At 39.2% G+C, this 25,242-nt stretch overlaps 1 protein-coding gene across 3 annotated transcripts; it reads left to right on the forward strand.

Annotated features, from left to right (window-relative positions):
• The first annotated feature begins 818 nt into the window (after positions 1 to 818).
• On the forward strand, positions 819 to 23,161 carry BNIP3L (BCL2 interacting protein 3 like). Of its 3 annotated transcripts, none has more exons than XM_059176314.1 (6): positions 819 to 1,019; positions 7,983 to 8,166; positions 13,021 to 13,093; positions 17,733 to 17,836; positions 17,978 to 18,127; positions 20,372 to 23,161. In XM_059176314.1, the coding sequence occupies exons 1-6, from the start codon at positions 920 to 922 to the stop codon at positions 20,418 to 20,420; spliced, it is 660 nt and encodes a 219-aa protein (XP_059032297.1). In that variant the 5' UTR covers positions 819 to 919; the 3' UTR covers positions 20,421 to 23,161. The 3 variants fall into 3 exon arrangements, with proteins under 3 accessions (XP_059032297.1, XP_059032304.1, XP_059032301.1); XM_059176321.1 differs by lacking the exon at positions 819 to 1,019 and adding an exon at positions 1,505 to 1,580; XM_059176318.1 differs by lacking the exon at positions 819 to 1,019 and adding an exon at positions 7,109 to 7,250.
• Positions 23,162 to 25,242: the final 2,081 nt, after the last annotated feature.

Here is a 25,242-nt window from a genome sequence, read left to right on the forward strand (position 1 = left end):
TGTGAGGGTGCTCCCAAATCATACGAAAATAATATATTTGATTGCAAGAAAATTTTGAACTTCCTCAGGGTGAAACAAAGTTAAAAGACAAGTGACAGAGAGAAATGCATGCCACACAGACCAAGGAATGGACAAAGACACGGTTATATGAAATAGGTGGAGCGTTTAAGAATATAAAGTAGTTTACTGTCACCCAAGTATACCGAGCATGGCTTCCCATGTCAAGCCCCAGAAATAGGTTAGATGATGGAATTCGGGTGGTTATTTTCTTCCGCATGTTTTCCTGGAATTTTCCATTTTTTACAATGATCACGTGTTTCATTTATAACTTAAAAATTTAAAAAAATCTTTAATAACTAAAAATTCTGGCCTGCCTTACATTGTTCCCTGTTTGAGGCATTCATATATTGTCAGCTTTGTGCTAGCTTTATGACAGGGAGGCGCCGGTGTTTTTTCTTCCTTTGTGTCACCACGAAACCTATTACAGAAATGAATCCTTATAGATAGTGAAAAAGAAATGCTCAGGGATTGGCTAAAACAATGTCGCTGTAGGAGATCTGTGTGGCAAATATGGGCAGCTAACCCTTCCTCATTACACATTTCTCCCTAACCTCTATATCAGTTCCAGTCGCATAAGTCACTCCATCAGGCCAGTACAATGACACGCAAGAATTCATTCCAGGTGCGCGCGTCAGCGTGACTCCCGCGTCTCCCGGTCTGAAGCTCGTCTGGGAACGCCCCCTCCCCGCCCCGTCGCTTGCTGTGTTGTCATCACGTGGCCGGAGCGGACCCTGACGTCAAGGTAGGGGAGGGATTGCGCAGGCGCAGAAAAGGGGGCGGGGGACTCGGCTTGTTGTGTTGCTGCCGGAGAACCAGAGACGGTCCTGCTGCGGCCGCAAGCCCTTCCAGCTACCTGACAATGTCGTCTCATTTAGTAGAGCAGCCGCCACCCCCGCACAACAACAACAACAACTGCGAGGAAGGTGAACAACCTTTGCCCCCGCCAGCCGGCCTCAACAGTGAGTGCAGGGCCGGTGGGCTCGGCGAAGAGGGTGGGGGGGGCGGGGGAGGAGCTGCTCCGGCCGCCGCCGCCAGCTCTGCGCGGGGTGCGGGAGGAGAAGGCAGTCCATTGGCCGAGGCTGAGGATGTGCGGGTGACTGACAGCTCCCGTCACCTGTCAGGAGGAGTGGCTCCTGTCTTCCTGTGGCCCGTCTCCCCTCCCTCCTGGTCTTGGTCGGGGGGCTGCTTGGGCTTGCAGTCGGGGAGGGCTGCTGGATGGGAGGAGAAGGGGGCGAGCCGATCCCACCTGCGGTGGGCCCCCCTAGCTTAGCCAATCGGAACGCGGAGGGGCGGGCCTTGGGGGCGCGGGGAGCGCGGTGGGCGGAGCCGGCGGCGGAGGGGACGTGGGCAGGGATGGGGACGTGCAGCTGGGACGCCGGGGGATGGACGCGGGCGGCGGGCGGCGGGCCGAGGGGAGGGGGCGGCGGGAGGACGCGCGGGCGGTCAGGTGTGCGGCGGGGCTCGCGCCTGGCCGGGTTGACCCCAGCTCTCTGGGTCGGCCTCCCCTTAGGACTCGGAATGTAAGCCCTCCAGTTCCCTTCCTTTGTTACCACAGGCTGGTCAGGAAAATCATTTGGTAATTTAGTGGTTACTTGTTTGACGGTGGGGGTGGGGGTGAGGAGGCTGTGCTACTTTTTTTCGTGTTTTGTTTTGTTAATTTTTTTTTTTTATGAGAGTTGGCCCAGGTGAGTTTTTTGGTTTTGGTTTTTAAACGATGGGGTTGTGTGCCCTGAAAACATTTTGTGAACAGCCTCTTGAGCCATGCAAGATTGCATAAATTATGGAATCTGGGGCAATAAATGTTCAGAAACGGGATTAAAACCACACTGATACAGTCGAGCGCTTGGAAGTTAATGTGCAATATTTGAGTTACGACCAGCTGCAGTTGCTCATCATAACATTCTGGTGCTCAGACATCTTGTCCTAAGGTTTTCCCCAGTTGTCTTGAAAGCTCAGTTTTCTTGGAAAGATCGTTGCCCAACCTTTCTGTAATTGATCTTATGAAAGAGGCAGTTGGGACAGTTAGCATATGGCCAGATGAAATCGTTTAAAAATCATTTGGATGCTTAACTGATTTTCAAAGGCATTGCAATCTCTTTCATAAGAGGGAGGTGTTCCATCGTGGCCTAAAAATTATTTTAGGGAAAAGAGTTCCTCCCCACAAGATGGGGATAGAATTTGAGTATTTTAAGATATTTTCATTGCTTGTTGCTGCTGTTCCATCTTTTGATGGATAAATTTTTCTTAAATGTTGAGTTTTTGAAACCCAGGTGACTTATGTTCTGGAATTTAAGATTTGTATATTATTTCCCACAGAAAGGATTAATTTATGTGTCTGAAACATTTGCTTCATGTATTTAATGTGCACTTAAAACACTGCTTACCATTTTTAGCATACTGTTTTAGAAGCATGGAATTTTAGAATGGGAAGACACTTTAGTGCTTACTGTCTCTGTTATTTACTGGTAAAAGAGAGCAAGAGTAAAGTATGTTTTCTCAAGTTCACAGCAGGCTAGGACTTAGAGCTGAGATTTTTTACTTTCTGATAGTAGCCCAGAATCCCCTGGTAATGTGTGTTTCCTTTTCTCCCAGTAGGTTATTCTACCTGATGTACAGAGGTGACCTGCCTATCTAGCTCTCTTTAGTGTACTGTTTCTTGATTGTACTCGCCATTTTCCTGCAGTACTCTCAAGTTGGCTGTTTGGTTAGTATGCATACATGATTTCACAGGAAAAAAGGAATTTTAGTTTCCTTTGATCATTTAACAAAAACAGCAAATGGGGTCGAGTTGTCTGTGATTGTTTATCTCTTGTGTTTGATAGACATAAGAGGTATTTGATGTTTTTGGTTGTTGAGTTGCTGCTACGTTTATATTAACCTTAACAGAAGTGGAAGAACACTTTGTGTATGATACCAAAATGTTGGCTTTGGGAAGTCTGCTAGATAGAAAGTACTTTTTTTGAGTAGGGTGAGCTTTGAAAAGTTACTGAAAACCTTTTAGCTAGTGCCATATTTAATTTCTCCCTTCTTGTCTTTTATTTTGTGTTTTTAGTTCATTATACAACAGTGGTTTAATCAAAACAAGAAGCCTTACTGATTCCTTCAAGTGATTTTTGGGCGCTAGGTAAAACAACTTATTCAGATATCTAATACTACCCAAATTGCTGATAAGTTGAAGTTCTTTGTTCTGTAAAGTTGCATAACTATGAAACACAGGAGATGAACTCATTGTACAGATTATCTGTGGTTTGGGATTTTTCTTCAGTTCAGGGGTCAAGACAGTTTTAACAGCAAATTATTGAAATATTTGGAATAATGAAACCTTTCTCTGACTTTTTTTTTTGTTTATTTACCATTGGGAAACTATTCATTTTCCTTACAAAATCAGTAGATAAATATCTGAACTACTGGCAGAGTTAAAACAACATTTTTCCAGTTTCCAGTTTCAGTTTTATTCTTAAGAAAACTAACAAGTTATGTAAGAATATCTGTATACATTTATGCTATATAAGTTGGTAGGTAATATAAGAAAATCTTGTTACTTTTTAATGTAGGAAGTACAGCCTTTCTTTTTCTTCTTCCTTTTTTTTTTTTACCGCCCCCCCCCCCCATTTTAAACATCTTCAGCTGTGATGTACTTGCTCCCCCAGTATGGTGAGAAGGCTTTTAAGGCTATGGCATGTGAGACTTACTGCTTCATGATACTGTTTTGAATACATAAGTAACTGGTGTGTAAGTATCCACTTGTGGAAAATGACCTACTTTTTTTTTTTTTTCTTAAAGATGTTTTTTATTTATTTGACACACAGAGATCACAAGTAGGCAGAGAGGCAGGCAGAGTGAGAGGGGGGAAGCAGGCTGGCCGCTGAGAAGAGAGCCCAATGTGGGGCTCGATTCCGGGGCCCTGGGATCATGACCTGAGCCAAAGGCAGAGGCTTTAACCCACTGAGCTACCCAGGTGTCCTAACTTTTTTTTTTAAAGAAGAATTTTGGTGACTGTTCTTGGTCTGGATTCCAGCATCCAGAACTTTACATAAAATAAAGGCTTCAAGGAAAGAACATCAGACATAATGGAATGTGTTACCCCTGGTTAGGATAAGAGTTATACATGGGACCTTGGAAAGTTGTGGAAAAAGATGAGAACTACTCTTCTTCCTTCTCTCCCTTCCTCTACCCCTCAGCTCTCCCACTCCCTCCTCCTTCGCAATTACTGGGCCAATCCTCACAATATACTATATTACAAAATGTAGAAGTGTGAATCTCTTAGGAATTCTCAAACACTTAAACTAAAGTATATCTCATGTATTGTGTATGTGTAGAGTCTGGCATAGAGAGGTCTTTTCAGTTTTAAGTAGTGTTTTACTATAGTGGAGAGAGCCTATAGTTTTTAATTTTAAAGTCTGATTATTAGGAAGAGAATTCACTCAGATTTTTTTCTACTTTGTATTGCTTGGACAGCACAATCCTCATATCTTGTCTTGTTTCCTTTCCAAGGAGAAGGGGACTTGTGAGAATTGGTGGAGTTAGAACATCAGGAAATTCTGAGGCTGTAAATCAGGAATGAACTAGGTAATGAAAAGCGTGTGTAGTCCATCTGTTGAGAAAGACAAGTTTATTTTTTCCCATCTTAGTCAAAAAATGAAGGTTTTAATAATTTGTGTGCATAACTTTTTGTGCAGTGCTGTTTATGTCCATAGTTACCTATCTGGAAGAGAATTATTAAGGGAAGTCTACTTTTTTAGGTGTCTTAATGCACATTGTCAGATTATCATTTATTGAAGACCTGATTATAGATAACATGATAATAGAAACAATTTGGGTAATGGTTAACCTTGACATTTGGATAATGGTATGAGATGAGATGCAAAGCAGTTGTTTTGAAGTAAGGTAATATACATTGACATTGAAAGACATCTATCTTTAAGCTGTTAGGTAAGAAATGCTTCTTACAGGGGCCCCTGGGTGGCTCAGTGGATTAGGCGTCTGCCTTTGGCTCTGGTCATGATCTCAGGGTCCTGGGGTCAAGCCCTGTATCAGGCTCTCTGCTTGGAGGGGAGTCTGCTTCTCCTTCTGCCCTTCCCCCTGCTCATGCTGACACACTCTCTTTCTCTCAAATAGATAAAATCTTTTAAAAAAGAAAAGAAACGAAAGAAACGCTTCTTAGAGAAAAATATGTATAGTACAATTCAATTTTTCTGTAAAAACAAAACCAAAGAACAGCACTGTATTTCATTGAAAAAGCTCTGGAAGTTGACATAGGAACCTTTGAAAAGTAGCCTTTAGGAATAGGAATGGGAGCTTGGGAGGAGAGCTATTTTTACTTTATATGTTTATTTTCAAGAAACACATTTTTGCAATAAGATACATTTTTAAAAGATACAGAATATAATTACAGTAGTGGCTAACACATAGCACTTTCCATATACTAGTGACCTTCTTTATTTTTCTCCATGCTTTATTTCAACCTTCTAACAATCCTATGAGGTAGATGTAATTATTATCCCCAGTTTACAGATGATAAAACTGTTAAGGGGTTAAGTAACCTGTCTAGGGTGTAACAGCTGTAAGTGTTAGAGTGGGAGTCTGCCTTCACTCTCTACTCTTAACCACCGTATTAGTATATGCCAGATAAATATTGTCTGCCTTAAGTAGAAATGACTTCATTTATGCTGGGTATGAAGCTAATCACAAACATCAGTTTTACTAAGGTTTTCCAGGTATGTCTTCTCAAGTTCCTAGGTTATGATTGCTCATGCATTTTTAATGCAGAAAGTAGAATTTAGATACTCGTTTGGAAGTCCTTCAAAAAAGTAAGGTCTGGAAAAGCTAATACTGCTACAGCACTTTTTTCTTTGATCAGCTATTTAAAGTGAAAATTAACTATATTTAAGGGAAGACTGGCTTCTACAGAGACCCATCATGAACTCCTGGTTCCTTAGGTTTTTACCAGAGCAGCTCAGGTCTTTTGGTTGTTTTGTTTATTTTATACTTCAGTCTTCTATACAAGAAGAATGGATTCTGCTGGTGTAAAATAAGTTTGACAATCCTAGAAAACAGTATGAGTAGAAAAATTTATCATATACCTCTTTCTTTTTCTGTCTCTTTCTGTTAAAATACTTTGCAGAACTCTAAATTTAGGGATGCTTTGGCATATTGCTCATATACTCCAGAGGCACTTGAAGTATTTAAATTACCTTTAGTTAGTGTTAAATCTGTCTTAGCTTTGTTAGTTGAACTTGTTAATCCATTTTGAGTTCTGTCTAGTCTGTGCCCATTTTTGTGTATAGAATGAGGTCACAGAGATGTCCTGCAACTGTGTTGTTTGGCAGTACAGTCCCAAAGATTTGGCGGTGGTTATGGGACTGTGACACATACTGGGACTGCCTTAGAGGGAAAGGACGGAAAGGGTAACTTCATTTTCATTTAGCCAACGCTGTTCTAAGTACTTGACAAATGTAAGCTCTTCTAACTAGTGGATAGCTGAATATCTCCACCTACTGGGTACTTTACTTATGTCCTGTGTTTAATCCTCAGAGCTGCTCTTAGGGATCTGTATTTTTGAATATCTGTTTTACAGAGAATACTGAAGCTCAGAAAGACAGGCAGAAACTTGGTGGTGGAGTCGGGTTTCCACCCAGGTCTGCCTTTGAGCTTTTCCTTCCAGTAAGGATGATACTGAGTTTACTTTGGATCTAGAATAGTCCTCACCTCACTGAGAGTGCATTTTAGGGTTTGAGCCTCTTTTGGTGATGGTTCTGATTTACTGATGGAAGACTCTTCAGCCACAGAACTCTAATGCTTCTGCTGAGAGTTTGGAGGAATGGCCCTATCAATCTGCTTGGTTATATTTTATAAAATAAAATTTATTATACAGAATGGAAATTAGGAAGAAAATTCAGCAGTGTTTCTTTTTGTTGTGAATTGGCTGCTGTTACCAATTCTTATTAAAATTAAAGCACTGTAATGTGTTCAGCAAACTCACTGAGCCAATAAATAAATATTTTCAAGAGCTATCCAGATTACCAGGGCCACGTCTCCTTTCCTGTGGCTCCACCCTCTTTGACTGTTGGCCTAAGAAAACCTCAGTGTCTCCTGTACAGATGCGCAGTTTCTCCCCTAAAATCAACCAGGCTTTGTGAAACTCTCGGAAATAGGAAGTGGTGGGAGAGAAGAAAGGACAAGTCCACGAGGTATGGTTAGTGCATAGGAAGAGGATAGAAAGAGGTGAGGTATAAAGGAAAGGAATAAACTAATTTGTGGGGTAGAAAGAAAGCTTTTTTCAGATTTTTTTAGTATTATCACCAGCTTTAATTAGAGCTATGTGCATTAATTTTATGTGGCACATTTGTACACAAATTGAAAATTTTATGATTGGATTTAAGTTCTCTAGAAGCCTCTAATTGTGCTGATTAGGACAGTTGTTAACTTATTTAGATGACTTCTAAGAAGTTTCTAAGCCATAAGTTTACTTCATCTGTGGGGAGGATACAACTAAATAGCTGCAGTAGACTATGGGGAAAAATACGCATAAATATGTTATATTAAACATATATAATTAAAATAGTAAAGATAAGTAGTAATAAAGTAACCACTTGTTTTTTTGAAAAGCAATCTCATGCTTATCATATATAAACTAAGCTTTAACTAGAGAGAAAATTGGCTAAAAGACGCATTTTCTAAGATAATAGTTGTAGAGTTCCAGCTTCTTCTAAATTGGTTGATTGCATGAGCTACTTCAGGAACAGGAACTATATATATTTTTAGACTTCTGTTGCTCCTTATTTATTTTCTTCAGAATACTCTTGCATTTGCTTTGAGGCCAGACTGAATTCTTATCAGAATTCACCGCATTCACATCTGTGTGCACATGACAGAGTTTGGTTCTGCTGTGGTTAACTTAAGCTATCTGACTTGTCCAACAGGTTCCTGGGTGGAGCTACCCATGAACAGCAGCAATGGCAATGATAATGGCAATGGGAAAAATGGGGGGCTAGAACATGTACCGTCCTCATCCTCTATCCACAATGGAGACATGGAGAAGATTCTTTTGGATGCACAACACGAATCAGGACAGAGTAGTTCAAGAGCCAGTTCTCACTGTGACAGGTAAGTAAGATCCATACAGATGGGTTACAAGGTCAGTTCCCATTAGAGAAAAATAATAAATTTACTTTCATTTTCATTTTACAGAACACAACTCTTGGTTTATCGCAGCATGTGTAATTTAAATCAGATAGCTAATTGACAAATATTTGAGTGCCTGTGTTTTTCACTGGATTAAATCAATTTCCTTGTTCAGATTGTATCATTTTTTGATGTTTATCAGTTTTGAAGTCAATGCCATAAATGTTTACTTGTAGTATTAAACTTTCTCCCATTTTCCTTTGTGTCCTGTTTAACAGATCACATTCTGCGAGTTACGTATCTGTCCCCCCTTCAGGACTGTGAGGCTCCAAAAGGCAGGAGTCATTTCATTTCCTTTGTACCCTTGACAGTCGTCATGCTGGTGTGCGGTATACACTCAGTAAACATTTGGGTCCTAGAAACTGCAGGTTGATTCAAGTTATAGTGGTATTTGCATCGTTGGAAACACCAACCAAGATCTGTAAAGATAGTTAATTTGGAAGGCCATTCTGTGTCTTCAGAGGAACTTCTGTTTCATGCCTCATTTTTCTACATTGGCCTTTGGGACAGTAATTCCACTGTTGAAGGACTGCTTTTGGTGAAAGAGTAAGGATACAGTGATACGTATGAGTAAAATGAAACTGAGTTGTTCATTTATTTTGCAGTGTAAGCTTTGATTTTTTTTTCCGGAGGGATGGGTGGTATATGTGACAGTTTTAGACTGGTGGCAGCCATGCTGTTAGCATTATGGGCTACTGGATGATCTTCTGGCTGATGAAGAGTTAACTGCTATTAGTCATGTAAAAATGCAGATGCACAAGGCAAAGACTGAGGCAACACTTAAAAATGTGTACTGAAAATAAAAGTGATTATCTCCAAGGGATGGAATTGTGGATATTTTTCTTTTGAATATTTTTGTACTTTGTAAAAATTGTACGTGTAGCATATTTTATTTGTCAGAAAAAGTTTAAAAGGAGTAACAGGAGTTCGGTCATGTTTGAAGTTCCTACATATCTTATAATCCACTGATGTTACCAAGGTAGCAGAGGACCGGTTTGCTGGCTCTGGCACTCTGTGCGCCCCCGCCACCCCGTCTTATCTCTCTGCCTTTGTCCCTGTGCTTCTTAGGAGCCTGGGATGGCTCTTGTTATAAGCAGAAGGAGAGCAGATGGCTCTTTGCTGAGCAGCTTCCCAATGATTCCAGTTGCAGCAGCATTCGTCTGTCTTTCAGACTGAAGTTCATATTAATTACATTTATATTATGGGACTTGTAAGGGGTTTCTGAAGTTTTCTGCTTCTTCTGGGCCTGTTTGTAAGACTTTTACTATACATTCAAGTACATGACCTTTGATCATTGGTATCAGCGTATCTCTTTTTTTTTTTTTTTTTAAAGATTTTATTTATTTATTTGATATACAGAGATCACAAGTTGTCAGAGAGGCAGGCTGAGAGAGAGGGGGAAGCAGGCTCCCTGCTGAGCAGAGAGCCCGATGCGGGCTCGATCCCAGGACCCAGGGATTGTGACCTGAGCTGAAGGCAGAGTCTTTAACCCTCTGAGCCACCCAGGTGCCCCCAGCGTATCTCTTAACCTGTTGTTCACTTGCTGTTGTCATTGAGCAGAGAAAAAGGTACTGGCTTGCTTTTCTGGTCATCTTATTTCACTTGTGGTTATAGTTCTTCTTGTGACCGGATAGGTTTAAGTTAGGTTTCTAAATACATGAAGCAAGGCGTGGCACGTGCTTTTGAATACTTCCCTAACCCTCAGCTTCTGTATCTTTAGGCTATGGGTTCCTAGTCATCTTTCAGAGAAGGCCTATGACTGTAGCCCAGTAATACTCTCCTGTGCTAACCCACCATAACATTTTTAAAATGTCTTCACAATTCATGCCCTTTGAATTGCCAGGCATCTCTATATTTGAAGTCGTCGAGAAGTGTTTTTGGTAGATGGAAGCATTTTTAAGGCTGTTGGATATTCGTCCCAGAGCTAATTTATATATATAGTGACCCCTGAATGACATGAGTCTGAACTGCATAGCCATGTGGCTTTTTCTTCCATAAATCTAGTATAGTACTGTAAATGTAGTTTCTCTTCCCTATGAGTTTCTTTAACATTTTTTTCCTCTAGCCTACTTTATTGTAAGAATACAGTACATAAGGCCTATAATGTACAAGATATGTGTGAATTGACTCTGTTATCTATAAGGCTTCTTGCCAAAAGCACGTTGTTAGTAATTAGGTTTGAGGGGAGTCAGAAGTTATACACAGATTTTTAACTGTTCAGGTTGGGTCCAGTGCCCTACAATGTTCAACGGTCAACCATATTTTCAATTTAAAAATTATTCCAGAGATACATTTTTGTCACTGTAGTGGTTATTAGAAGATAACCCCTATGTGTTTTGTATTACATTTTACCCTACTGCAGGAGTTGTCAGCCTACACAGTAGGGAGACCCAGAGAGCTTTTAAAAATATCAGTGCACAGGCCACGTCCCTGGAGGTTCATATTCTGTCATCAGGGATGGGGTAGAGACATGAGGGTATTTTAAAAGCTCCCCAGCTAATTCTAATATGAGCCAGGGTTGAAGCTCTAATGCATTCCAAATTGTTAGTAAACGGTTCACCAGTGAAATGTTTAGTACTCTTCTAAGTGAGATTGGTACAGTGATAGGAGTGTAGAAGTGGAACAGTGCTTCTGTAGGGTTCTTGACTATTTCATTTACTGCTTGACTTACTCCTGGCTCTGTGAGAATGGCCCTTAATTTGATATCTGGCTGTGAATGCAACAGTGTCATATGAGTATAATGACAGTAAACTGAGGACAGTAAAAGTGCCTCCTTCCATCTGGTTCCTGTGCTCTAGCCTGAGATTTCTAGTTCAAAAAAATGTCTAAATACACTAACATATTTGTGTGATACAGAACCAGCTTTTCTCTTTTGCTGTCCCCATTTAATGCTCTTTTATGTTAATTATAATAGTCTGAGACGCCAAGGCCAAATCAGTCTGACACATTTTGGGTGATCTTATTTATTTTTGAATCTGTCTCACCATCTTCTCTATATGTTAACATTGTGTACGAGCTCTTGGGGGCTTTAACAGATCACATCTCCTTTGAACTGGTTAAGCCTGGAGAGTTTTCATCTCTACTTTCAATGAGATTTGGCAGCATGGGTGTAGAGTGGAAAATCTAATGACCTGCTGTGGTTACACAAGCAATCATTGATACGATTAAGAATTGAACTTACCATGTTGTTTTCATCTATCATATCAAGTATAGTTCATGATCATGTGTTTTTATGTAAAAGTTTACCTGTAAATTTTGTTTCTGGAAATACATCTTTATACTTTTTATTGAAGGTTCTATATTCGTATATAAGCTTATATAATTCACTCTGAAATATCTCAAAGCAGGAATTTCTGAAATAAGTAGAATGGTGATTCTAGTCTCCATACTCCTTTACATCCCTAAAAATTGCTGGGATCCTCAAAGATCTTTTGTATATGTGGGTTATATATTTTGATATTAAATTATATTAAAAATGAAAACAGATTTTAAAATGTATTCATTATCAATAATAAACCCATCGCATTTCTGTGTGAATAAGTTTTTTAGAATGAAAAATAACTTTTTCATAACCAAAAATAAATAAATAAGTAGTAGCATTGTTTTACATTTTTGCAAATCTCTTTATTATCTGGCTTAATAGAAAACAGCTGGATTCTCATTTGCTTTTGCATTCATTCTGTAATGATAAAACATTTCATGTAGCCTTTGGAATGACAGATGTGACAGAATAAGAATAAAAAAAGGCAAATCATAATAGTATCATGAAAATAATTTTAACCTTGAAAACCCTTTGAAAGAGTGTTGGGGGAGGTGTTCAAGACATGAGTGCAGGTTGACCCTGGAGCTGGACTTGGGCAATTGGAAGCTCCCCATTCCCTCCCCTGTTCCTGGAATGTGCATTCTACCTGCCTTCCTGGCTCCCAGAAGCTGACTCAAGAATATAGCTTTGAGGGGCGCCTGGGTGGCTCAGTGGGTCACTGGGCCTTCGGCTCAGGTCATGATGTCAGGGTCCTAGGATGGAGCCCCGCATTGGGCTCTCTGCTCAGTGGGGAGCCTGCTTCCCCTCTCTCTGCCTGCTTCTCTGCCTACTTGTGATCTTTGTCTGTCAAATAAATAAAATCTTAAAAAAAAAAAAAAAAGAATATAGCCTTGAGACAGAAACATGGTGTTTGCACGGCATACATGACTAAACCCAGTTAAGGCCTCTATATACTTTTTAAAATTTGGGAGGTGGATGTGATCTGCTCACCTCACTGTCACTCCAAGACAGGCCTGGTCTGTAAATTCCCTAGTTTAAAGCTGCCACCTGCCACCCTGGAGTGGTCTGCCTCTTGCCATCCTGTGTGGGGGCCGGTTTCAGATTACACCAAGGAAGCTGTTTTGGAGGCTGGGAGCCAACTAGACTCTGAGAACTGCTTTCACACTTTGAAAATCCCTAGTGATGAATTATTTAATGATGAAAGAACTTTGAGAAAAAGAACCCCAAATTAGGTTTCTGGTTTTGAAGATCTTTATAACTTTACTGGAAAAAAGTAAAAAGAGAGAAATTATCCTTGCAAAGGAAATCATCATCATCACAAAATTCCAGAATATTTTGAGCATAAGATCTTGCTCTATTTCATTTGTTCTTTGGGGTCAAGATAATACTTTTTGATTGCTGCTTTTTCAAAACCATACTACTCTTGTAACTTTCAGTTTTCTAATTTCCAGTGGAGGTTAATTTACTTTACAAAAAGAGAATTAAAAGTAATGGCTAAATTCTTTCTCTTCTAGCCCTTCCCCACAAGAAGATGGGCAGATTATGTTTGATGTGGAGATGCACACCAGCAGGGACCATAGCTCTCAGGTGTGTTGTGTGCTTATTTTTCTGGTGTACATTAAATAATTAGGAATGTGAACCTCTAAATAAGTATGTTTTACTTAAATATATTAAAGAGTAAGAAAACTTTAAAAAGTAGTTTGAAGCTGTTTTAAGTTCTTCAGTTTCTGATTTTGGAATTTACTTAGGATGATACAGCTTTGTACACCTTGCAGCTGAGAATTTGGGGTCCTCTCACTGTAAAAGAATTGGAAAACTCTTGTCTGTAATGTATCATTCCAGTATTCCAGGCTAGTTTCTTGAGTTTATAAATAGAAAGCTGAGACAGATGTTTTATTTAAGGTCACAAAATTAATGAAAAGGAAAGTTGTAGAATCAGGTGTGAAAACTTTTTCCTGCATCTCACAGCAAACCAGTGACTTTTGAGATGAGTTTCAACAGCTAGAGAGAATATTCATCTGAATTTTGCAGGGTCCCTTAAGATAAATGTAGTTCGCTAAGAGTTGACGTTGTCAGTAAAATAGATGGCTGTAGTATTGAAAGTATACAACAATTAATATTCTGAAACCTAAGAGAAGTAACTGTTACTAGTGATTTAAAATGCTCATAGCTGGCCCTTGACTGGATTGATGTGTTGATTCGCCTAAAAGTGCCAGAGTGCAAATTTGTGAGGACCAGAACCATTATCTCTCTCTACCGTGTTCATGGGCTGGCAGAGTATTTGTGGAAAGAATGTTAAAAATGCATTTGGACAGAAACTTTGCATTGTGGGATTCTCCCTGCATAGTGACCTATTCCCCTTTTGCTCTGGAAATACTGTGCATGATAACATGGGGTGCACCCAGTATTCTGTTTCAGAAGGCTGCAGTTTCTCCCTGCTTTTTTCATAGTCTGTGCTGTTCTCTAAAACCTAGAAAATCTACGGATTGAATATAAATTTGTTTTATGAGGAGCTTTATATTATAGATAAGATTGTCGTGTACAGAGATATTCTGACTGCAGTTGTTGAATTGCTGGTTTTGTCACATGCATAAGCCATAACTAATGAAGAAGAAAATAGTAGTTTGCATGGCAAAAGTGTACTAAGGAATCCCAAGGAAGAGAAGTGAAATTAATTATTTGTTGTAGTCTTTCCTGAGGAAGATGTCCTCATTTCATACTGTCTTTTGTACTGGCACTTTGAAAATCTAGATTAGCATTTTACAGAATATGTTTCAACAAACATTTGCTCAATGGGAAGCTCCATAAGATAGTTCCAAAGTCAAGTGGAAGTAATACAGTCCCTGGGCTCCCTTTCTCCCCTTCCCCATCCCCAGTAGTCACAGCACATGGTAGCACACTGACGGCTCTGACAATTCCGGCAATAGAAGAATCTCTTAGTTTAAACCAAGTGTTTCCCAAGCTTATTTGATCTTAAACCTCCCTCCCCCACACATACATTTTCCCCCTAATAATCTACCTAACAACCTATTGGAACACTCTCGTAAGTGCTGTCTTGATTCATGGAGTGGCAGTAGACATTTAGCCTTAACTGATACTTGAACTTAAATAAAATTGTAGAGCTGACTGCATCCAACCTAGAATTCCAGAGGAATTTATGAAAGCCAGGGTAGAAAATACAACATTTTTGGCTTCTATGTCAGATTATGATAGTATTGCTCGTGTGGTCCCAATTCAGAAATCAGTACCTAAAAGAATATTAGTTACCATCAGCGTTGTTGGGTAAACCATATTAACAATCAGAGCAGTCCATATAAACATGATTACATCTTTGGAAAAGCAGTTTTAAGTCCTTTAAGAAAAATGTGTTTTTTTAGAGTAAGACTTGTAGTAAAAGAGAAATCAGTAGGTATGATTTATTTAAACTTTCAAAAAGCCTTTTCCATTGCTTTTTTAAAATTGAAGAAATGATCATTTAAAAATTAACAACTTTAGGTTTTGGGAGGGTGGGTTTTTTTTCATGAGCGAGAAGCAAGCTCAGGGTTAGCAAACAGAAACATATACCACAGGACTCTTATGGGATTGCCCTTATCAAACATTTATATATTGTCTGTACGAGGAACAGAGAATGTGTTCAGCCTATTCTAGGAGGAGGAAGGAAAGACACTAATACATACTAGAAGTATTCTAGGTGCTAAATTTATTTTTAAAAAAAATTTTTCCCACTTTCAGTGTTCTCATTCTAGTGAAAGAGGTCATATTAGCCCTTAGAACAAATGGGAGAAGTGGGGCTTTGTCTTCATTAAATCATTAATCTAAGATCACAAAGCCAATGGGTGAGAGAGCCAGGATTGAAACCAGGGCTGTCTGAGCCTGCAGCTCTTGTGCCTTCTACTAAAATAAATCCATGCATGGGGTTGATTTCAGGAGAGCTCACGAAGTCCTGAGAATGAACTAAGATGTGCTGGGTGAGTGATGGTATGAGGAAGCCTAAGGTATAATGCATTTAGGAAAAGGGTCATTCAGACTATACTTTTAGGACCATAGTCCTCAGAAGTCTCTGTTTTATTTAGGTCTCTTGAAGTCCTTTTTGTAGTGTGTTTCTGGGGTTAAAGGGGCCAGCACAGTGTTGGGTATCACTGTTACTGGTACAGAGCAAAATGTCCTCCCTTTCCTGTCTGGTAGAACTGGGGTTTATGGACCCTATTCTGTGTGGTTTTAATAGCTGCACATAGAGACCATGTCAAGAAAGAACTTGACATGGGCCATGGAGGGAGAATGTAAGTGCTTTGAAGGTAAAGGACTTGCACATGAGAACAGGCTAAAATAGTCAGAAGAGGGTTATTGATTCGTTAAAAGTATGAATCGTATTTATAGATAAAGTGCATTATTACCATATTAAGTACATTTTTCCAAGAATTGGAAGGTAATTTAAAACCTGAAACTGGCAAATTTAAGATTAGTAAAGGGAAGCACACAGCAGTCGTAAATGAGGATAGCATAGGATTCTTGGTTCTTAAGGTAAGCGTTCTAAACTGATTTGGGGAGTTTGTTTTACTAATAGTCCAAAGATAACTTTGCTTCACTCAACTGAGAGAAAATGACATCATAAAGTAAATTAAGCCATAAAATCTTACTACATTTTCATTCTCTTGGAAAGTAGGAAATATTAACTTGTTCACAAATTTAAACCTCAGTCTTCGAGCAGTTTTAAGGAGAGACAATGCGAGACCAGAGTTGGAAACTGTAACCAGAAGTGACATGAATGTGTTGAATATAGTCAAATATTGTGTGTACACAAACTGATCTATAAGGAAATTGTAGCAACTTCATTTTGATTTAGGATGTTTTCAGATTTATACCAAAAAGAGCCAACTCATGATTCTGAGTAACCTCAATACCCAATGGAAAAAGCTTAATCCTAAAGGCTACATTGTGTCATTCAGTGGAATTTGCCAAGTCCAGCAGAACTAAGTAAGAATGATACTACCAGAGTAGCAAAAATCCACAGGGATTTTACTTTTGGTTTGATAGTCTCTAGAGGTAGGGTCGCCCCTCTTACTCTCTGAACTACCTTCCTGGGGCACCTAGCTCACAGAGAACTAGCCCTGTCAAAAAGAACCACATGCTTATATCAAGCTCTGCATTTCATAGCTATCTACCAAAAAGAATGAATTCTATTCAAACAGAGTAACAAATCAAAACATTTCTTAGCTTTGAGACCCATGGGTCTGAGGTCCTAGCATCACATTCCTTAAAGCTGAGGGAATGGTATTGTTCATTTTTAGGACCATCTCATTTCTGAGGGTTCTTGTGAAGGAGAAGCTATTGGGAATTTTGCTTGTTCTTGGCCTGAAACTGTAGGTTATCATTACCAAGAAAAAGGACTTACTTTTCTTTTACCTGATGGAAAAAAATGTCAAATTCTAAGCCATTATAAAATAAATGATTCCAAAGTCTTTTAGCTTATGTAATTTTGAATAAACCTCGGAAAATGTTTCATTAGTGATTTGTCTAAGGAAGTAAAGCCTAATGCTTAGGAGTTGGGGACTCAAAGAGACTGTTTACCTGGTTTAAATACTGGCCTTATCTCTTGCTCCTTACAAAACTTCAGGCACTTACGTCTTCGTTTCCTCATCTGTAAAATGGAATATTAATAATTTCTGTTTTTATGGCATTGTTGCCAAGTAAAAATCATTAATGCATATAATGTGCTTAGAATGATGCTTATCTCTTGATAAATGATTAATACTGTTATTACTTACTTCCTCATCACATCTCCCACTTGTTTTCTCATCACTTTATATTGATTAGCATATACTTTTGGAGATTTTTAAATTTTTAATAATGAAAAGTTTTGAGTATGAACAGAAGTAAAGAGAATGTTGCAGTGGGCCTCTGTATAAGTATCACCCAGATGCAGCAGTTACTGATGCTCTCCACATTTCAGTGAACATTGTAGCCCGAAGTGCACTTTCCAGGTTCACATCCTATGCTTTGGTTGAACAATGGTGAGGCCCACTCAGGTTCTTTTTAAGATATTAAATGCCCTGATCTCAGATCACTGGGTCAGTTTTTTTAGAAAACTGGCGTGTTTCTTACATGAAAATTGCTGATGCACAACCTTAAGAGTTTTAGTATATTTTCTGTCTAGATTTCTCTTTTGTAGTGGGAACAATTGGGCTTCCTTTTTTTTCTTTTTTAAAGTTGTAATTCTTCTTCACAGTCAGAAGAAGAAGTTGCAGAAGGAGAGAAAGAAGTTGATGCGTTGAAGAAAAGTGTTGACTGGGTGTCTGACTGGTCCAGTAGACCTGAAAACATTCCACCTAAGTAAGTCCTTGCACATGTCTTCTCAGGGAACATGGCAGACGCCATTCCCACCCAAAGGCAGTGGACCTGCTCACTCCCAGGTTGCTTTCAGCAAGTGCGTTTCGGAGTTTCTGACCCCAGCCTCTGCTTTTCTTCCCCCAGGGAATTCCACTTCAGACACCCCAAACGCTCTGTCTCTTTAAGCATGAGGAAAAGTGGGGCCATGAAGAAAGGGGGTATTTTCTCCGCAGAATTCCTTAAGGTGTTCATTCCGTCTCTCTTCCTCTCTCATGTTTTGGCTTTGGGCCTAGGGTAAGTACTGGTCGACTCCTAATGGGTTTTCCCTTCATTTCATCCCCTCTTGTGTTTCCAGACATAAGAAATAGATGTGAAACAGTTTGCTTTGCTTTTAATGTTTCAGTGCAAATAGGGAGAGCTTAAAAGAATTATTGAAGCTTGATACAGTATTGGTACACTGGTAAGCATTTTCAATAGGGGAGTTTTATTTTTCTTACTTGAAAATAAATTATTCATGTTAATCTTCTCAAAGGTCATCTTCCTAACCCCTCCCCACTCCCCCACCCCCACCAATGATCATCTTTAAGTGGGCTCTTCTGTGCTTGAATTTTTCCTTTTTTCTTGTTTATAAATTATTCAAGATTAGCTAAGTTTTATTTATTTTTTCATTTAAGTTCAATTTAGTTAACATACAGTATATTAGTTTTGGGGAAAGAATTTAGTGACTCATCAAGATTAGCTAAGTTGTTTTTTTTTTTTTTTTTTTAAGATTTTATTTATTAATTTGACAGAGAGAAATCACAAGTAGATGGAGAGGCAGCCAGAGAGAGAGAGAGAGAGGGAAGCAGGCTCCCTGCTGAGCAGAGAGCCCAATGTGGGACTCGATCCCAGAACCCTGAGATCATGACCCGAGCTGAAGGCAGCGGCTTAACCCACTGAGCCACCCAGGCGCCCAAGATTAGCTAAGTTTTAAAGTAAACTAACCTAGGGGTGCCTGGGTGGCTTAGTGGTTAAAGCCTCTGCCTTCGGCTCAGGTCATGATCTCAGGGTCCTGGGATTGAGTCCCGCGTAGGCCTCTCTGCTCAGCAGGGAGCCTGCCTCCTCCTCTCTCTCTGCCTGCCTCTCTGCCTACTTGTGATCTGTCTGTCAAATAAATTTAAAAAAAAAAAAATCTTTTAAGTAAACTAACCTTTAAGTGTATAAACTTAGGGTTGATTTGAACATTTTTTTTTCCCCAGAAGGGAAAGTACACCATTCTATTTAATAGTCCTTGAGTGAAACTGGTAGGTTGGTTCAGGATCCTGTTTTTTCTTTTTTTGTGGCATTTCCATTTATTCTTCTAAAGTTGACCCCACATTTACCTATACATAATGAATTTTTTTAGGATTGTCTTTTAAATTCTTTCTTTCTTTTTTTTTTTTGGTCTTGCTGGAACAGTTGAGGAAATCTGTTTTTGAAGGAGTTAAACACTAGTTGTTGTTTTTTTCTTTTTATAAGATATATGTTATTCTCTTTAAGCAATATCTGTTATTCTCTTTAAGCATGTGCAAAGAATCATTTTCTCTATATAATATGCAAAAGCTCTTATCTCCCTTATCTCCTCTGTAAGGAGCTCAGCATATGGGAGAGATTTACTCACAGTCATAAATATGGAAACATAAACATAACTTTCCCATAAACTCCTTTTGTCTTCCTGAGTACCTGATCTGTTTTTGTGATGGTGAAGGCCATGATCACAAACAGCAGAACGGATGGAAGGGTTTGTGGAGGAAGGGAGTGTGTGAGTGTTGAACAGAGTTGGTGTGAGGGCAGGCAGGGGAAGGAGTTCAAATTCCCCTTCAATATTTACTGCACAGTAGTTCATTTGCCCTCAAGAACTTGGTTTTTATAACTTCCAGTAGCTCTTCCTTTCATGAGTCTACAGATTGTCCCGCTTCCTGGTGTAACTATTGTTATAGATGAGTATAGAAAACAAAGGATTTGAGAAAGTTGGTTTCATTACACTGGAGGTTGGTGGGACTAGCTTCCTATTTTCCTTAACTTCCCTTCTGCTTATGCTATTTACTGGTAAAATACTTGCTTGGCAGGGAAAAGTAATATTAGGCCTTGAGCCTGAAGAGTTAAATGATTAGTTAAGAGCCCACTATAAAGCACTGGCAGCTTTGTGATTTGGCATGTTACTGTATTTTGTATGTAAAATACCAGTAGAACTTTCTGTCTGCTGTAAGGGAACGTGTCAAAGGAAGTTGGCTGTGCTTTGTCATTTGGAGAGATCTGTTCTCTCTGGTTTTACTTCATCTGATCACTGCCCCTGTGCTGTCCAGTCCTGCCTAATGAGTAAACATAATTACATAAAACCAGTTTGGCTGCCTGGTGACTGGTTTTAAGGAAGGCAGCAGTGATTTCAGGGTGTTAGGGAACTGTGCACATACACCTTTAGAGTCTTTTACAACATGGAGTTGTTAGGTGCAGTTCATCCTGTGGGCAGCTGGTTTGCATCCATTGACACTGATGAAACACTCTACTGTTTCCTTTCAGCATCTATATCGGAAAGCGACTCAGCACACCTTCTGCCAGCACCTACTGAAGGAAAGAATAGCCCCAGAAAAGCGTGTGACCTGTGAAGTGGTGTATTGTTACAGTAGTTTATTTGAACTTGAGACCATTGTAAGCATGACCCAACCTGCCACCCTATTTTTACATATCCAAGTTCCAGTAACTCTCAAATCCAGTATTTTATTCAAACTCTGTTGAGGCATTTTACTAACCTCATTCCCTTTTTGGCCTGTAAGACACTTTAGAATTTCCTAACAGAGTTTACTGTTACTTAGAAATTTGCAAGGGCTTCTTTTCCGCAAATGCCACCAGCAGATTATAATTTTGTCAACAATGCTATTGTCTCCTTTTAGTGCCACCAGACTTAGACCTGCATCATTCATGGTATAAATTTTACACTTGCAAGATAACTACCATCTCTCTCTTCAAATGAGATCAGATTAGCAAATGATAGCTTTGTTGTTTTGTTTTGTTTTGTTTTTTCAAGACAAAGCAAGCTTCACTAAGCTTGAATTTATAGTTATTAAAAAAAGAAAACAAACAAACAAAAAAACAAGACACAAGAAAAAAAATATCCTGGGCAATAAAAAATTATTTTAAACAAGCTTTGGAGCCACGTTTTGTCTAAACAGCCTCCTAATGGCGCCTTTTAATTTATAGGAGGCCGGCTACGTAAGTGATGGGTATGAAGTAGAATGAGAACTAAACTACATCAACAGATTTTAATAGTAGTATGTTGTAATGCTGTCTTTTCTATGGTGTAGAATCCTTATTTCTCCTAAGGAACGTCTCAGGCCTAGAACTATACAAAATTGCTTTGGGGATTTGTGTGTATTTGGTATTTTTGTTTAATTAGCTTTAGCTGCATGTGAATTTTTCATGACTTTTAAGTTCTGTCTTTTGTTTTTTAATTCTTTTCTAAGAAGGGGCTTTGGAATGAGTTCCAATTTGTGGTATAAATATAGGCTTCTTATTTTGGGAAGCACCACTTATACTCTGAAGCCTTTAAACTCTGAAGATGATTGTTTCAGAGTAATTTCAAGCACTTGTGCAACTTTGAAAACCAGACTTGGGTTGTGGGAACAGTTGACAAAGTTCTGAGAAGATGCCATTTGTTTTCCTTGGATCTCTCCCTTTTTACTGTTGACCTGCACAAGCCTCCCAAGGTGGTGCCCAGGACTGTGCAGGCACCGGTCACGTTCTCCCGGGGCCATCTTTTCGGTCGTGTTTGACTCCTACAGTCCCAGAGCGCTCGGCAGCTTCCTTCAGTGATAGACTGTTTCTGTTTTGTTTGTTTGTTTCTAAAATGTGAAGCTTTAGGACCAAACTGTTAGAAAGCAGCAGGATTACCAGTTATTCCAAGTAGATTTATTGGATTTTGGAACAACTAGCATGACTCTGAAGAGGATACTATCATATGTTTTATATATAAATAATTACTGTTTATGTTGTAGACATTACTCCTGACAATGTAGAGAACCATTGTTAATTTTAAAACTGGCCATTTATTCATTAAATAAAGCACATCAGGTTTGCCTGGGATGAGAACACTGGCAACCAGATTTGCCAGTTTGCAGAAAGACAGATGTCTTTCACATTAAGTTTTGTAAAATGGACATGTTATAGTGGAAAATAACCTACAGATTAAAAAAAAGTTAATTTCTGATTATCTTTTTTCATAAACATAGCTGGTTATCTTTAAGAAAGATGATATATCCAGAATTGTTTTCTGAATCATTTTGTTTTCTTTCTAGCACTTGATGCCTAAGTAATTTTGGATATCTTTTTATTATACCTTGTTTCTATCTTATTCTCAAACCTGGTAACACTTGATTTGCCTTCTGTAACCTATTTATTTCAAGTGTTCATACTTGGATTTCTTTGGAAGGAAAGTGAACCGGACAGCCCGCTGATTTTGAAAACCCCGGGTAAAATTGGAAAGGCTGATAGAGGTGAAAGAAATAAACCGTTAAACTGCTACAGTATGCAGTTTGTATTACAGTTGGTATCCTGGGAGGGAAAAAGTAAAATCAACCTTAAAATAAGAGCAACTTTTTTTTTTTACAGGTAACACATTGCCATCCTTTGAAATTCAATAGAATTCTATCAGTAGTGTGGTTGAACTTGGGTATATTTATGATTTCTTTTCAACATTGGAAATAAATTTAGTTCTGCCTTTTTCTTAAACTATCTGTGAAATTTTGGACTATTACTTAAAACATAAATACATGATCACAGTAAAACTTCTCCTAAGATGAAATCATGCAGTATTTATTGATAGCTCTAACATACAGAATACATGTTTATGCTCCTACCCAGATTTGTGTTGAACAGAAACAGATTGCATGGTTGGAAAGGAGATTTTGACAATTAACAGTTGACGTTTTAAGACTAATGTTCAAAAAGCTTTATACCTGTTTACAATTTGGGGACGAAAAGGCAGCCTTCATTTTTCTTGATTGATGAAAACTGGCTAACAGTACTTGTAAACAGAATCATGAGCAAAACTGCACAAACTTGCACATTGAAAAGTGCAACAAGTTACTTTGCAGTAAAATTACTTACTATTCTAAAAAGTGAAAATTGAAGATTTAGCCAGTTGGGTGAATTTTTAAGTGAACCAGTTGTTGAAATTATTGGAATTAACTGAGCCAAAGTGATATGCATTCTTCATCTATTTAGTTAGCACTTTGTATCATTATATACAGTTTACAAGACATGTATAACTTGTAGCTATAAACATTTTGTGCCATTAAAGCTCTCACAAAACAACTTCTGTCAGCATATCATTTTATGTCATGTGTGTGGCTTGGGAGTTTAGAGATGACGTTTTCCATCACTAAGTTCCTTAAATACTTGAGGGCCTAACAGTGTGCAGGTGCATGGGAACAAATGCTATTCCTGTGTTCCTGACTTCCCTACTCGCAGGGAGACTCTAACCACAAAATATTATTCATCAGAGAAGTGTGTATGAAATATTATGGGGCCAGATCATTCAGAACTTTCGTGGTGCAGATGGCATCAGGCTATTTTTACGGAAGAGCTGATGTATTAAAAGATGAGTAAGTACTTATTCAACAGGTGCAAAAGGGAATCAAGAGTATGCCTATTGGGGCGCCTGGGTGGCTCAGTGGGTTAAGCCGCTGCCTTCGGCTCAGGTCATGATCTCAGGGTCCTGGGATCGAGTCCCGCATTGGGCTTTCTGCTCAGCAGGGAGCCTGCTTCCCCCTCTCTCTCTCTGCCTGCCTCTCTGCCTACTTGTGATTTCTCTCTGTCAAATAAATAAATCTTAAAAAAAAAAAAAAAAAAGAGTATGCCTATAAAGGAATGGAAGAAACTGACATGTGAAACATTCTAGAAAGAAGTGGAAGGTCATTGTGACTGGAAAGCAGGATGGGTAGAGAGGAAATTGAAAGTGTAGTTTAGCATTGAACCAGGTTGAGGTTTATGTGCTCTTCTGGGAGCTGAAGATGAAGATGAAGTTGTAGATGGTCCTGGTAGAGTAAGGAGAAAGCACCAAAGGCATTAAGAGAGTTGATTCTCTGGCGCCTGGGTGGCTCAGTGGGTTAAGCTACTGCCTTCGGCTCAGGTCATGATCTCAGGGTCCTGGGATCGAGTCCCGCATCGGGCTCTCTGCTCAGCGGGGAGCCTGCTTCCTCCTCTCTGCCTGCCTCTCTGCCTACTTGTGATCTCTCTCTGTCAAAAAAAAAAAAAAAAAAAAAAGAGTTGATTCTCTAGGTAAGGGATAGGGCCTGCCCAACGGGTAACCCCAAGGATGGGACAGCTGGGCCAGGGTGGATATGAAGATCTGAGGGAAAACCAAAGTCAGTGGTGAGATGATTTAGAGAGGAAGATGCATGTGTGCCTGTCCTGCCCCCACTTTTTTTTTTTTTTTTTTTTGCTTTGAGTTTCAATTGATGCCATTTACTGAGGGAGGACTGGAAGAGAAATGGAGTAGTGGGAGGAACGAAAGATGACTTCAATTTTGAATACCCTGAACCTGGTTGGAACCTAACAAGTAGATACTTCTTCCATAGCACTAGCACTCAGGAGAAAGGTCTGGAATGGAAATGAAATACACAAGGCATTTATGCATGTGTATTTTATACTATTTGAAGATTTGACCAGGAGGAAAGGAGAAAACAGTGAATTCCAGCAATTGAAGACTGAGCAGAAGAGAAGCTCAAAAAGGTGAGTGATGTAAATAGTAAGGTAGGAGAACCACCCCCCTAAAAGGGGAGGAGGTGGCCAGTCCCATCAGACTTAGTGGTTGAGGAGGTAAATTGAAGAGAACCTTTTGATTTTGGTTGTTGAATCACCACTGATCCTTCAAAGAGCATTTTCTGTAGGAGCAAAAGAGGGGTCCCCAGGCAAGATTATATTGGGTCAGTTAAAGACTATCAAGGAAGTGCTGGCTTTTCTCAATCTGGAGATGACAAAAAAGAAGGGAAGATTTCTTAAGAGGAAACCAGGTGATACTATTGTTTACTTAAGTCAGATATAGGATAGGAGTAGGTCTAACAAAAGAGCACAAAAGGAAGACACAAGGGAGCAGGAAAATACTGGAGTAAGACCCTGAAGGGAGTAGTTGGGATATATTAAGGACTCAGAGGGAAGATTGACCTTGGAAAAGAGGAGAAGGATTTTTGGAACCATTGCACAAACCTAAACATTCATGATGGGAAGTGGAGAGGTAGGCGAGCAAGCATCAAGAGAGGTCTTAAGAGCAAAAGAATGAGGAGTTGAGGAAATTCAAGTCTAATAGACCATTCTGTCTATAAAGACTAGGTTTTGAAGATGAAAACGGTGTAGATGCAGAAGGAAAATGGGTTTGTTCTCCATCAGTATCTCCT

Source organism: Mustela lutreola, chromosome 1 (genome assembly GCF_030435805.1).
Source record: "Mustela lutreola isolate mMusLut2 chromosome 1, mMusLut2.pri, whole genome shotgun sequence".
In the NCBI taxonomy this organism is placed as follows: Eukaryota; Metazoa; Chordata; class Mammalia; order Carnivora; family Mustelidae; genus Mustela; species Mustela lutreola.